Source organism: Manacus vitellinus, unplaced genomic scaffold (genome assembly GCF_001715985.3).
Source record: "Manacus vitellinus isolate BGI_N305 unplaced genomic scaffold, ASM171598v3 scaffold_0_pilon, whole genome shotgun sequence".
NCBI classification, from domain to species: domain Eukaryota; kingdom Metazoa; phylum Chordata; class Aves; order Passeriformes; family Pipridae; genus Manacus; species Manacus vitellinus.
The window spans coordinates 18,798,751-18,812,356 of NW_021938789.1; the positions used below are offsets into that span (position 1 = coordinate 18,798,751).

Sequence of the window (13,606 nt, forward strand, 5' to 3'; positions counted from 1 at the left end):
AGCCCACATAGAAAAAATGTTGGTTTTTTTTGCGTAGACAATACAAATCATGTAAGAAAACGGCAGAAAAATATACGGCACTGTATTATTTAAGCATTAAAAATTAATAGATGTAATTTTGTTTCAGAAGTTAAAAAAGGACATTCCAATCCTCAGATTTGCTAAATTTACAAATTCTGCTACAATGCAGTTTTTCTCTTCCACATTTTTTGCTGTTATTTCCCATGATTTTGAAAAGTGCCAAAATGCTATCTTCTTCTTTTGATATTAAGCCCACAAAGTAAAATTAGTGCTTCATAAATGCCACTCCCAGTTTTTAGTAGCCAGTTTGATATACAGAATATTAAAACAGTTGCTTCTCTTCACTTGAGATGATACAGAATGGACATTTTTATTCAATCAGCTTCCTTCTCTTAAACCATGCAGGAACTGGATTTCATGTCCCTCCCCCTCAAACTTGACTTAAAATACAGAATGAGAACAAATGAGCAACTCTGCCATTCCCATATACATTATGATTAGGATACCTTTCCATAGGTCCTGCTTTTGGAAAAATTTACTTCTGGCACAATGTCAACAGTAGGTTAAAATTCCCATCTAGTAAATTATGCTAGATTACTATTCCTACCTAGTAATTCATGCTCAGCTACTCCAGCAAGTAACTAATACATTCATTTACACATTCATCCATTTTCTTGGGAGCACAGAAGGAAGCAATTAATAGGAAGCATAGAGGTATTAGTCCAGTACAAAGAACAGGATGAACAGGTCTGTTGTACTGACTTCATAGGCAGTTAGTAAAAAAAGACATTAACTAGCTCATCACATTAAACAGCTACACAGCAAAATGATATAAATTGAAAGAGGTATCAACATTCCTTCCCCTGCATTTTCAATGTTTTGACTGCAATTATAACAACATTTTGCCTTTGTATTTGTATCGATAGCACATATTCTGTCACAGTGAAAACAGATTAAAACTCACAGCTCCTTTGCAGTAGAGTCTTAACTTTCCTGATGGTGTGCGGACTATCACTGACATTCTCTTCCTAGAGCTGTAAGAGAAATAAATGCTCTATATAAGGTGATTTGTAAATATAAACATTTACCAATATTTTACCTAATAATATCAACATATTAGACAAAGGATAAGAAGTCAGGGCTATCTATTCTTAATTATGTTCTCAAGTGTCTAATAATTAAAGTGAACGCTACTTTTTGGGGCAATGTTTCTGTAGGCCTTTTTTCCATAAAAATAAATTTGAGAATTTTTACCTTTGTCTGAGTACTGTTTACTGATGACACAAAAGCACCTTACAGCACTTGTGACCAATATCATAAAGAGGTAGTGCATCATGGACTGTTTCCATTTTTACCCCCTTCCCACACTGTACTGTGCTGCAATCCTATTACTGTAATCCCAGAGTTTCATTTATCATGCAAAGTTTTCAGTATGCTAAGAACTGGAAAGGGACTTGACTAATTTTAAGTACTCTCTGGCTTTCAGTTGTTAGATCCAAGTATTTTTTTTTGTCCTTATAACTGAGGTAGAAGTTGAAGGAAAGCATGGAGAAGACTGTCCATGTCTGCCTTCTGTCTTCCCTTTGAGGTTTACCAACAAGCATTCCTTAGATTCGAGATCATGTCCTGTCAAAATATGTATTTCTTTTAAACTTCAACTTTATAAATAAATCTACAGAAACTATTCAGGGAACAAAATGTTTCTCACACAACAGTTCACAGTAAAATACAGAACTGAGATGGAAATAAATGGTCTTTTTACAATTTTGGTTCCTGTTGGAACTTCATCCCATTTATACATCATCAAAGAGCATTATTGTATGAATGGTTCCTGAAGTTCAGACTGCCATGTAAAACATCCTGTAAAGGGAATGTATGGACATAGGTGGAGGAAAGAATTTTATAATTAACGGTGAAGTAACTGACTGAAGAGTACCTTCAGGAAAATGTTTTCCTATTCCACCTGTGCGTGCACTTTGCTTCAAGTAAAGACATCTGAACAGCAACATTATATTACCTTGTTACTGTGAATATTTCGCAAATGAGCATATAAAGCCATTAACTGCTGCAACTCCTTTTCATTTTCAACCCCTAATCCAAAAAAACCTCAGACAAGCAGAATTCCAAAAGCCTTGAGACAGTCTCTAGCTATAGATCTAATTAGACAACAGTAGAAAAATTAAGATCATCTAAACTACAGTTAAGTTGCCTCAAATAAAAGTAAGTCTCAGATTTAGGGTTTGTATAAACAATAATTTGATATATTTGCTCTTGACAGGTAAAAACTCAGCAGTTTTGTACTTGTGTTGCAATACAAGACTGCAATCTCAAAGTCCTGCATACAGTTGTCTATTATTCTACTGAAGATGTATCAGAGAATAACCAACATTTTCCTGTAACATTCTGAAACTTTAGCTATGAAGACAGATATTGAATCTTGACTGACATACACTTTCTTAGTAAAACTGCAATAAAGCTAATGACTAAGAGTTACTGTCAAGGACTTCTAACTTTTTATGAGCCGTTTCACTGCAGTGACAGTTTTATTTCCATTTCCTGGTGAACTACAGTAAACCCCAAAATTGCACTACTACAAATAACTGTCAGCATAAGACCATTGTTTTATTTTGCTTCTTCACCACAGAAGTGATGTGAGCAGCCCTAAAGGCGACCTGGTTATAAGGGAAAAATACTGAACAGAAGATGTCTGCTGAAACAGTGACAGAGAAAACACCTGCCAGCCTAGAAATTGGAGACATCCTGAGATACCATCAATATGCACAAAACAAGAAACTGTAACTATAACTTGTCTGGAAAAGGGAGAAAACATTATGAGAAAGTAGGAATTGACAACAATATAGAAAACGAAAAATTGGTCTGGGAGAAAAGAGCACACCATTATCTCTTGGCTATCCCAGGTGATAAACAGAAATTAGCAGCATCTATTGACTGATGCATATGGTGGTGTCCTGCACCCCCTTATGCCTGTGCCCCACACAAATGACTTTCTTGTACCTAATAGGGAGCCTCACTCTCTAAGAACCACCCCCATGCAAATCATTCTCGGGCTGTGTGTGTACACATGCCTTTACTAACAGTAATTTTTAGTAATTTGTAATAATAAAAAAAAAAGTAGAAAATAAAGCTCCAGTGTCCTTATGTGCTATCAAATCCTGCAAACCCACTGTTGTGATCTCTGTATACCTTCTGGCTGGGTAACCCTTTGGGCTGTGACAAGGAAGAAGAATAACTGGCAATTCCCATGGAGCTGCCATGGGATCACAAATGTACAGAAACATCTTGAAGGGACAGAAATACTTCCCTCAGTCACATGGTTTGCCACTTTAGGAAGTAGCTCTGGATGGGTCCCCTGTTACTCTAAAATGACTTGGTTTAAGATGAAACAACCACAGAAGACAAACACTGCTACATTGCTACTGTTTTGGTACCTCCTCTGTCAGCCACTCATTCTTTTATTAACTTTTAGAAAGCATCAGTCTTCAGTCACAAAACAGGATCAGTGTATTCTGGACCTCTTTGATAGAGAGGAGATAAGGTCTAAAATGCTCTAGGAGGCCTTCTGTCTGCCCAGTACAACAGCCAAGGCAATGTGGATTATTCATAAAACTGATAAGACAGGAGAAACTAGTATGTATTTCAGGTAAATACACTGGCATTCTAAATAAAAAATACAAAAATTTAGACAAGAAGCTTTAAACTGTTACTATCACAGTCAGTTTCTGCTAGGCTATGGAGGTATTTCCCAGGGATACAGATGAAAATCAGTCATTAAACCAACGGTACATACTCCAGATATTGAGATATTATTACTATCTATATACATAATATTTGCCAGTAAAATTGATTCTGGTGCTAAATTTTCTTAGCAGGACTCAGTCCTCTAAGAAAACAAGCAGATACAAATCAAAACCTCATTCAGTAACACTGCTAGTAATGACATGCTGATGCAAGGACTGATGTGCAATTTGTGCACTGATAGTGGACACCACTTATGCTTAAAGACAAAGGAATCACACACTCAAAATGTAATTCCTTTTCACATTGGCCCAGGTGAAAAGACAGTGCATGTAGTTGGCACAGGGATGACACCAAACATAAGACATGCTGTGCTTCTGGGTCTTTGACAGAGTGCCTTGCTTTCCCCTGACCTGCAGATACATACCCTAGGAGCTGGTTTTGGCAGCCAAGAGACAGCTGCAGTTTTTCTGTTTGTTACAGTTCCAGGTGACAGAATAAAAGAACAGGCACAACACTGCAAAATTCCTTCCCTAACAGTATGGGGAGCAGAGGATCTGAACAACTCTTCACCTCCTAGAACTTAACGTACCACAGCAGCTGTGGCATATGAGCAGACTTAACTACTGGAGCCAACCTAAACTCAGCACAAGTTATTTGCTCCACGGAGATTAGCACTACATTTTAGAAATAACTGTTAACTGGTTAAGGACTACCAGCACAATACTTTCAGTATGCTCACCTGCCAGTTAAGACTGACAGCTTGTCATAGTCCTTGCTATGAACAAAGTATAATCAGCATGTTGTGTAAGTCTACTTCTCTTTTCACAGGCACAACTATAGTCACTGTAAAAAAGAGAATACCAGACATGACAACTCTACTGATTATTCCTACAATTTTTGCTTCTGTAACGTGGTTCTCCAAAAGGCTATCCTATCAAATGTTGACACTGTTGTACTCTACTTGTGTAGAGTCTTCATCTGTCTTGCTTTGGAAAGCAGCAAGGAATTAATTTGAATTTTTTTCTGGGAAAGACTTGGAACACCTGCAAACTCTTAACACTTTATTCAATACAGATTACTTCTCTGAAGGTACATGCTCCTGCCCATACAAATGTGGTGTTGTTTTGGAGTTAAAATCTCTCTTTCTGTGGAACATGGGTGACCTCTAGTGCTTCCAACGAGTCAGTTCCAAGCAAAGCTAAATACTACAGAATAATAACAAAACCAGTTATAAAAATTGAATACTTAATAAGGTAGTATGATTGGTACACAAAAAATATCTAATCCTCCAAAGGTTAAAATTTCAAAGCAATTCTCTTGTCTTCATAAAGTATCACTGTTTAAATTAAAATTTTAGACTGATACAGAAGTTTTAAAAAAAATAATCTATGAAATCACAAGCAGAAATAAAGTAGGAATCCTTCACTGCTACTCCAGAAATGCAGTACGAACTTTCACAGATGTCCAGTTAACATCAATCCACTTTGCTCTACATACTTGCTAACCTTCCAGAAAAGAAGGTGCAAGCAATGCCTGCAAAAAAATGAAACCATGGTGTAAATCTAAAAAAATTCAAGTATGTCCTCTACAATATATAAACCCAATTAACTGCAAGCAGACATTACAAGACATTCAAAACTATAAAAATTACTTTCTGTAGCGTTTTTTTTCACTATGGTGATCTTTAATTGTGCTTCATATTATTATTACTACTACTAGTATTACTAGGCAACTACTTCTCTGATTTCACCCAACCTATACATCTTCTGCCTGTCTCTCCCATATTGCCTTGCATTGTTTTATTTTTTGATATTTTCGCTTCTTTAGCTAAGCTCACAGGAAACATAATAGAACAGGAAGGAAAAGAACAATCACTTTCCACAGGCACAATTACAAGTAATCATTATCAGAAAAAAAGGAGCTTCCTCTACGTGCAAATCCCTTCCCTATCCTGTTCCAAAGTAAGCAACGGGCCCACACAAACAGAACACAGATGGCATACATGGATACAGCTTAAACAGCTCTACGTAAGAAGTGAAACTTCATTCATATTTCTTATGTGTACCTTCATAACTCCAACAGCTTTAACATAACATTTTTACTGAAAGCAAAGTTTGTGATAAACTCATTTTCCAAGAAAACTAACTAGTCAACACTGTAGTGATGCTGCTCAGAAGATAATGAGTTTCAGTATAGAGTATTTAAACAAGTCATAATTATGCAAGCCTATTTAAGGTCAAATGCAAAATTTAATGTTATGAGTCAAGACAAATACACTTACTTTTTAATAAATCACAAGGCACCAGGGCTTTCAGAAATACAATTAGAAGTTAGAGTACTTTCCTATGTGGTCTTTTTACAGAAATGTTTAAAGTTTTGACATCAAAGATTTTTTTTAATCTTTGAGCAAAAGCAGAATTGAAAAATATTAGTCACAAAGTAAACAACAGGAAAAAGACAAAGCCTCTGAAAATGTTTTACAATAAAACCAGAAGTGTAATCTTAATCATGTACACTACTTTGTCTATAGTATGTTCACATTACAGAGATAAAAGCTACACAACCTGCATGCTTTGCCTGTAAAAATATAAAAAATGCAAACATTTTTATCCATGTGAGAGGTTCATAAAGTATTTTCACAAAGAGACACTAAGTACAAAACATGCCATTTACCTTGTAAATTCCAGGACATTTAGCAGTTCATATCTCTCTTCCTGTCCCAACTGAAGAATAAAAAAAACACAACCCCAAAATTAAAAAAAAGGTAGGAATTAATCCAAAACAACTCAAGCAAAAGAACCAAAACCAGCCAAACAACATATCAAAACATATGGATCAGGATGCAGTTATTCACAGAGTATTTAAATACAGCAGAAGTAAGCACAGTAAATTATAATGTTACTCTAATGTACTTACAGACTCTATGATTACTGAGTCAGGTGTCCTTCCAGTGAATACAAAACGAAGACGCCTGGCTGCTCGGACCAATGCTCCTTCATCTGCAACAAGTTAAATAGTTAGTTTACAAATGTACCAGAAAACTCTTAGTTCGCCCCATGATTCAATCGACACAGTCCAAGCTTTTCTACTTTTGACTTCCTTTTTCCCTTATGGATTTTAAAATTAGGTGTGCTGCTGGAAAGAACTCTTTGTTTCTCCTGTTAAAACCGATGAAATGAGTTTACAGTTCAGGGAAAAGCCCTAAAAGGAACTTTTTAGTTCCCCCTCAGCTCAGTAAGAAGAGCATCCTCTTCAAACCTTCCTCAGTAGGGCCCTGGACAAGGTACACTGGTTTTTCTTTAAGTTCTGTTTTGGAAGAGAAGAGCGTTAAGTTATTCCTGTAAATCATAGATAACTTCGATGTCTACAGTCAGGAAACATTTCAACCAGCAACCTCACCTCCAATAGTCATCAGTTCTCTCCAAGCGGCTCAGGATGTCACAATGGAATTTGCTTACAATGCCCAATAAAACACTGCCATGACCTAGTTAGCTTTATTTATGGCCCTACCTCTGCCCTTGTCTTCCAGCTGTTAAGGGACAGAATTTAGAGAGATAGCCACCCGGGAGCTGGGGAAGACAGGGAACACCCTTTGTGCTTTGTGTTAATTTCTCCCATCATAACTTATAATGCATAAGCTCAGCAGAGTTGAGCATATTTTAATCATTTTGCCTTGCTTCATCATTTCCTGACTTCAAAAATTGTCTGTGAACCACAGTAGGCTTGAATCAGACCTTTTGCATTATAATCTTTTCGCACTCTCTAATGGAACTTATCATAACTTTTATCCTACAAAAAACATTCCTGTTTCAACTACACAGTCTCTCTTTTAAATCAATATCATGGTTACCAAGTACAGAACACGTTTGCAAGCAAGGACATCAATCTGTCTCCTGACTGGATTTTTATTTACATCTGAGCAGTTTCTTTAGAATTCCACAGCAACCTGACAACACCTTTGTACTGCTGTATGGTTAATTATTCTTTGCTGTTACATAATCCATGGGACATTCATATGTATTTTCTAAAGAGAATTTTAAAAGTCTAAATCCTTTTTAGACAAAAACGATTTTAGATGACACCAATTCTTTTTTGAGGGATAGGTCTTTTTTAATTTTGGAAGATACTTCAAAAAACAATAAACTGAATAAAATTTGCTTGTTGAGTTGATAGAACACTTTACTGTATATTCACTCAGTTATTTGAGTCTCACCTGGAGATGCTGCTTGATATATAATTTTATCACCTTCTCTTTCTGGAACTGCTGTATGACACACTGCCATCATTGTCAAAAACTCGCATATTATAGGTGCAGTTGGCTAAGAAAAGACATCAGAGTGGGATTAATCATTCAAGTAATAAACAACTGAAATGTAATAATAGATAAGGACAAATAATAGTAAAAAAAAATTAATGAAAGATTCTTCCTCTTTCCTTTAAAAACTAATTTTAGCATAAAGAATAACTTCCTGCTGCTGTACTTAGATACTGGCTAAATAAACAGAATTTAGTGGCATTTCCTATTATAACAATCAAAATTAGGTAACAAGAAATATAGAATAATTCAAATAAGCACGTTTTAGGGAAGGTAAGTTTGAATGATGTATTGAAAGATTTTTACTTTATTCATACAAGTTTCTTTAGATGTTGGGTTTTCTACTAAAAAGAATTTTTTTTTACTTTTGTCTAATACTATATTTGACAACACTTTTTAAGACTCTCTAGAAAGATGTAGCAGTCGAAAATCACAGAGAAAATGCTGCAAAATCAGACAGTCTACTTTTGAAGAAAGACATTTAGATGAATGTATCAGGCACTCCAAAGTGTACAAAGCTGAAAAAATTTAAAATTATTAAGCCAAAAGAGGGGAAAATAAGCAGAATAGTTGATTGGATTTGAAGAATACAGCTAAGAATCTTATTAGTACAGCTGACATTTGCAAAATGAATGAACTGACTCCTGAATAGTTGTTTAAAATAAATGCCAGCATTCCCCCTCAAAGCAGCTGCCACCTCAGTTGAGGGTTTCTTGTAGCATATTTATAGTATTTCAGAATAGCAGGCTAAGAATAACATTACAATTACTCTATAAAATACAATAATCTCTGAAAACCTAACTTAATTCCATAATGCAGAAACACTAATGGGGACAAGTTCCTGTTCTCTTCCACTGAGGGCCTCCAGATCCCCGAAGAGGTATTCAGAAGGCTGAATTATATTCTTTTCCAAAGCACTTCAGAACACATTTAAAATAGAGTGGTGAAATCTCTCTTTGAATGTGTGCCAGAATTTTAAAGATTTTTAAAAATGCATTTTTATAGCTCTCATGCTTATATTATACACATTTAATACTGCATATCTACCAGAAAACTTTTAAGATTCAACACTTGTACACCAAGGACACTTAAACAAGGGTAGTAATAGATAATGCCTCTTTCAAATAATGCTACTATCTATATTGCTAACACAATACAAATGGCCCTTGCATGTAAGTATGAGTACCCTCTACTTTAAATACACTTAAGAGTTGCAGTCAGGTGTCTACCATCAAAGATTGCCCCATTTATAAGAAAAAAATGCTTCATGGTTTGCCAGTTAAACTGGAACTAGCCTCCTGGGAAGAAACATTTCATGGAAAGAAAAGAGTAATTTATTTCCACACTGTTTAAGGTAGGTGTTCTTGGTTATGACTAGATAAAAACATTTTTTGTACAAACAACAAACAGAAAGTGGTAATGATGGTACTGTTTCTTAGTCCATTCATAAGCTAAGCTGTTAACTTCCTGAGAAATGTGTTATCTCTTCGGGGCAAATGCCAGCCTCCAAAACTCCTGTTTCATTCCATCATCTGAACTGAAGATCTAACCTAATGGAAGCACGTACACAAACATGCTTGTTATATATATATATATGTTATATATAACCATATATATGGTTAACTCTTGACTCCTGTATAAGCCTAGGTAAGTCACATCAGGATGGTAAGTTAACTCACCCTGAAAGCTTTAATGGATGTCATGACATCATATAAACAGCATGATTACCGTTAAAACACACACAGAATGAAGAACACAAGGCTACTTCAGACTTAAAACATCTGAATCACACCATCAAAAAAAAAAAAGAGGAGGAAAAAAGAGCTGGACCTAATTAACATGTATCAGCAACAATTATAAAAGTATCCATGAGGTCATGCTGATCTTGTGTAAATACAGTATTTATCTTCCTTCTAGGGGCATCATCTTTTAACTTATTGAAAGCAATGGTTTGATCTCACAAACCAATGATAACTGTTTCTATATAACTTACATGATTGTTTTGAAGATTCTCCAGTAATGATGAGTCACTAAATGTTTTTTCTTCTCCGTTTTGTGGGCCCTGCCTGGAAATAATTAAATAAAAGAGAGATCACCTTTAGCATCATTTTAACAATTTATATACAAATAATTCAAAGACAAATTTTGGGTTATAGCTGTTACAGCAAAGGCTGCAATCACATACTGTGAGAAAAAGAATTGAAAAGGTACTTGTTTCACATCTCCAAAGTTTATCTAATTTAAGGAAACACTGATATATATAAATATATTTAAACCCAGGAAAGTCTCTCTGCTGACTTTAGGTAATGAAGAATGAAGTAAAAATAACATCTACAATGTAAGACTGTGCCCTCTTGTCTTCTGATCTCTAGAATGAGATTGTATATAAGGGTTTCAGGAAAATAAATGCCCAAAGAGATCACATTTTATCAAAAGATTAGCAGTTTTGGAAAAGGTTTCTAAATGTTTGTAGAAAAGGAAGTCTGATAGCTTCTGAAAGAGGTAAACAAATGAGTTCACACATCAGAGAAGTCTCCTTGGAGAGGGTTTGTTTTCTATTACTTATGACCAAAAAGGAACATATGAAACTGATAAAGAAAACACAGCAACAGTGGTGAAGTAGGGACTGAAGAGATGCAAGGAGGAGATGGTTCTGGAGAAGTAAAACCATGCACTAACATCTCTCAAAATGCACAAATATTCTGGCTGAAGCTGAGAGCTCAAAAATGTAGATACTTCTACAAAGACTTGTTATTGCAGCTTACTGTTGAGTATTAGGACAATCTAGTTGAGTTTGAATTTGAGTGAAAGAAAACAGCGAACCCAGCTGGAGGAAAGGTTTTTTGTTTTTTTTTTTCCTCTTCAATTTACTTTGGGTCTTGCCTTGGATCACATCATCATACAAAAGAATAAACACTTTAGGTGATTTAAGTTCAAGGATAAGCCATATATATCAAAGGCAGTCTAAAGATTCCGTATGAAAACCAAAAGTGAGCTGTTTTAATCCTGCACTAATTACCATGGAGGAATAGAAAATGCAGAACCTCCTCTACACAGCCACTACAAGGACTACTTTTTCTAACTCTAATTAAACTGAGAAATTTGAAGCATTCTCATTCATCAAGACTTCTTTTTTAAATGCAAGGCAAATACATCTTGAAGTGCCAAAGGTTAACATGTTTAGACACGTTATATTTGTTCAGAGTCTAAGCTTTAAGCTTTGTTTTCTTAAAGCTTTCTGACAGAAATTTTCCAGATTGTCAGTGCTAAAATAAGGAAAAACACTTGCAAGTATACATTGTATCAAACTGGAAAACAATTCTTTCTAATACAAAAAAATTAAAGATTTAAAAAACTTGGGATTTAGTACATTAGTAATTTTAGAACTAGAAATGTTACTGTCACAAACAGATTTTATTAACTGCAATGGATTTATACATAAAGAAATTTATTAAGTATCTTATTTTGTAAGTATTTACAAGATGTTCAATGCCTATAAAAGCAAAGTACTGGTTTGAGTTCTTTCTTTTACTACAGTTCAGATACCAGTTTATCCATTTCAGATGTGCTTATAAAGATTTTTATGTGTATATTAGTCAAAACCAGTCTATTTTCATAAATAGCTAAGAAGCAAGCATGCTTAATTTCATGTAAACACTGCATTATTTTAATAGAACCACTCCCATGCAGTTAGGCACACATATCTTTAAGAAACATTTTGCTGCTACAGTAAATGAGGATTTCAGGTCAGGCAAGATTTTCGGTGTGCATGCATACCACATTTTGTGTGTTGTGGGGGGAATTTTTCTTTTTTTTTCTTTTTTTTTTCTTTTTTTTTCTTTTTTTTTCTTTTTTATCTAAACAAAGGATTATTAATTCTAATTTAGCAAAGATTACTTTTCCTTCAAACATTATAAACAAAAGATGACAACACATTATAATTTTGTGTGACATACCTTGCTGTCACTTTCAACAAATACAATATTGATTATGACATTTCTTCCCTGAAGTATCTGAGCGTATTTTGAATGATATTGCAAATATTTAGTCTAAGAAAGTATGATGAAGGCACCATGCAGACAGCAGCAGAAAGGAAACCAGGACTTTTTCTTTCCTGAGGTCCTCGTTTAGAGATTAATGTTGGTCCCAAGAGTATTTGGGTGCTCTAATCTCAGTTTTGGTTAAGAACTAGGCAGTCCTAATACTGAAAAATTATCCGTAGAAAGTAAAATATTAAAAATAACATTACTGGTTTTTCCACTTTCAAATATGGATTTTTTTCCCAAACATGTTAGCAATTATTTCTAACATATTACTAACAGTAGAAAAGTGTGATCATGTGACCATAATACCACATACTTTAATAAACGACAAAAGTTTCTCTCTAATAAGCAATTCAGAATTGTACAGGACTGCCAGTAGAATAACTGCGCTATATTTCAGTGATCCTATTAGCCATTCTATTTCAGAGTACACAACCTAATGCCACAGAATTCGGATGGCATAAATTTGTTTAAGACTGTCAGTCTGCATCAATTCAAAGCTAAAACAACTTCTGAGTAGCAAAATATCTCACATTTAGCTCTGTTTCTAAAAATATCGCTCACTGGTTTTAAACTTCAATCTTCAAAAAACACCACAAACTAAATTATTTTTAGAGCTTACCAATCATCTGAAGGAACACTAAAATCCTCAGGCTCAGGGCAATGGCTGCACAAGAAGCATGGGAAAATAGAAACAGGGAGAGGAAATAGAATCACAAATGCTAAAAAAATTGATTGCACATAAAAAAAAAGTAGTTAATGAAACTAAAGTACTAAAAAAAAGCTTTTCAACAGACTAATTTAGTAGTGCCTAGGTTGCAATGAAAATTGCAAAAATACGGTGTTTATCTTGAGGCTTTATAAATTAAAAAAAAACCAAATTTTTGCAAGTCTTCCCTCAGGCTTTTATTTTGTAACAACATTAATAAGACTATATGATAGCCAAAACATGCATACTGAAGTTGCCTTACAGCAGAAAGCCTTTGCTATATCAACTTTATTTTTGTTCCTCTTTGCAAAAGGAGATGTCGTGACAGAAGTGCTTATACTTCTTGCAAGTGACATTTCATAGTCACAAACAAACTGACTTCTAGTTGTCAGGTGTAAGTTTATTTTAACCGTAGTATTAATGCATGGATGCCTATGAACAGGCAGAGGTACACAGATAAAAGAAAGTGAATAAAAATACCTACCCATATGCAACTCCTGCTACAGTACACTTCTTAAATTGCATGACGTTGCATGTCAGGGTACCCGTTTTGTCAGAAAATATGTATTTGACCTAAATGAATGATAAAATTCACCATACATTTGGCAGTTAGCGACACATCTAGTACAATTCATGACTATCAACACACCAAATATTTTTACCGGTTCTGCAATTTTCACAGTTTACAGAAAAATCCCCAACAATAAAACCAGTACATAAACATGGCAGTTGCACAGCCTTCATACCCATTTCCAAATA

General features: G+C 34.8%; 1 protein-coding gene across 1 annotated transcript in view; it reads right to left on the reverse strand.

The window, feature by feature from the left end:
* The window catches only part of ATP8A1 (ATPase phospholipid transporting 8A1), a 104,750-nt gene that overhangs the window by 58,609 nt on the left and 32,535 nt on the right, over window positions 1–13,606 (reverse strand). Inside the window, exons 14-20 of the mRNA XM_018067287.1 lie at window positions 13,332–13,420; window positions 12,761–12,805; window positions 10,089–10,161; window positions 7,994–8,099; window positions 6,697–6,779; window positions 6,454–6,503; window positions 986–1,055 (exon numbers count right to left, since the gene is read on the reverse strand). Coding sequence (XP_017922776.1) covers window positions 986–1,055; window positions 6,454–6,503; window positions 6,697–6,779; window positions 7,994–8,099; window positions 10,089–10,161; window positions 12,761–12,805; window positions 13,332–13,420 — 516 coding nt within the window. The remainder of the gene's footprint in view (window positions 1–985; window positions 1,056–6,453; window positions 6,504–6,696; window positions 6,780–7,993; window positions 8,100–10,088; window positions 10,162–12,760; window positions 12,806–13,331; window positions 13,421–13,606) is intronic.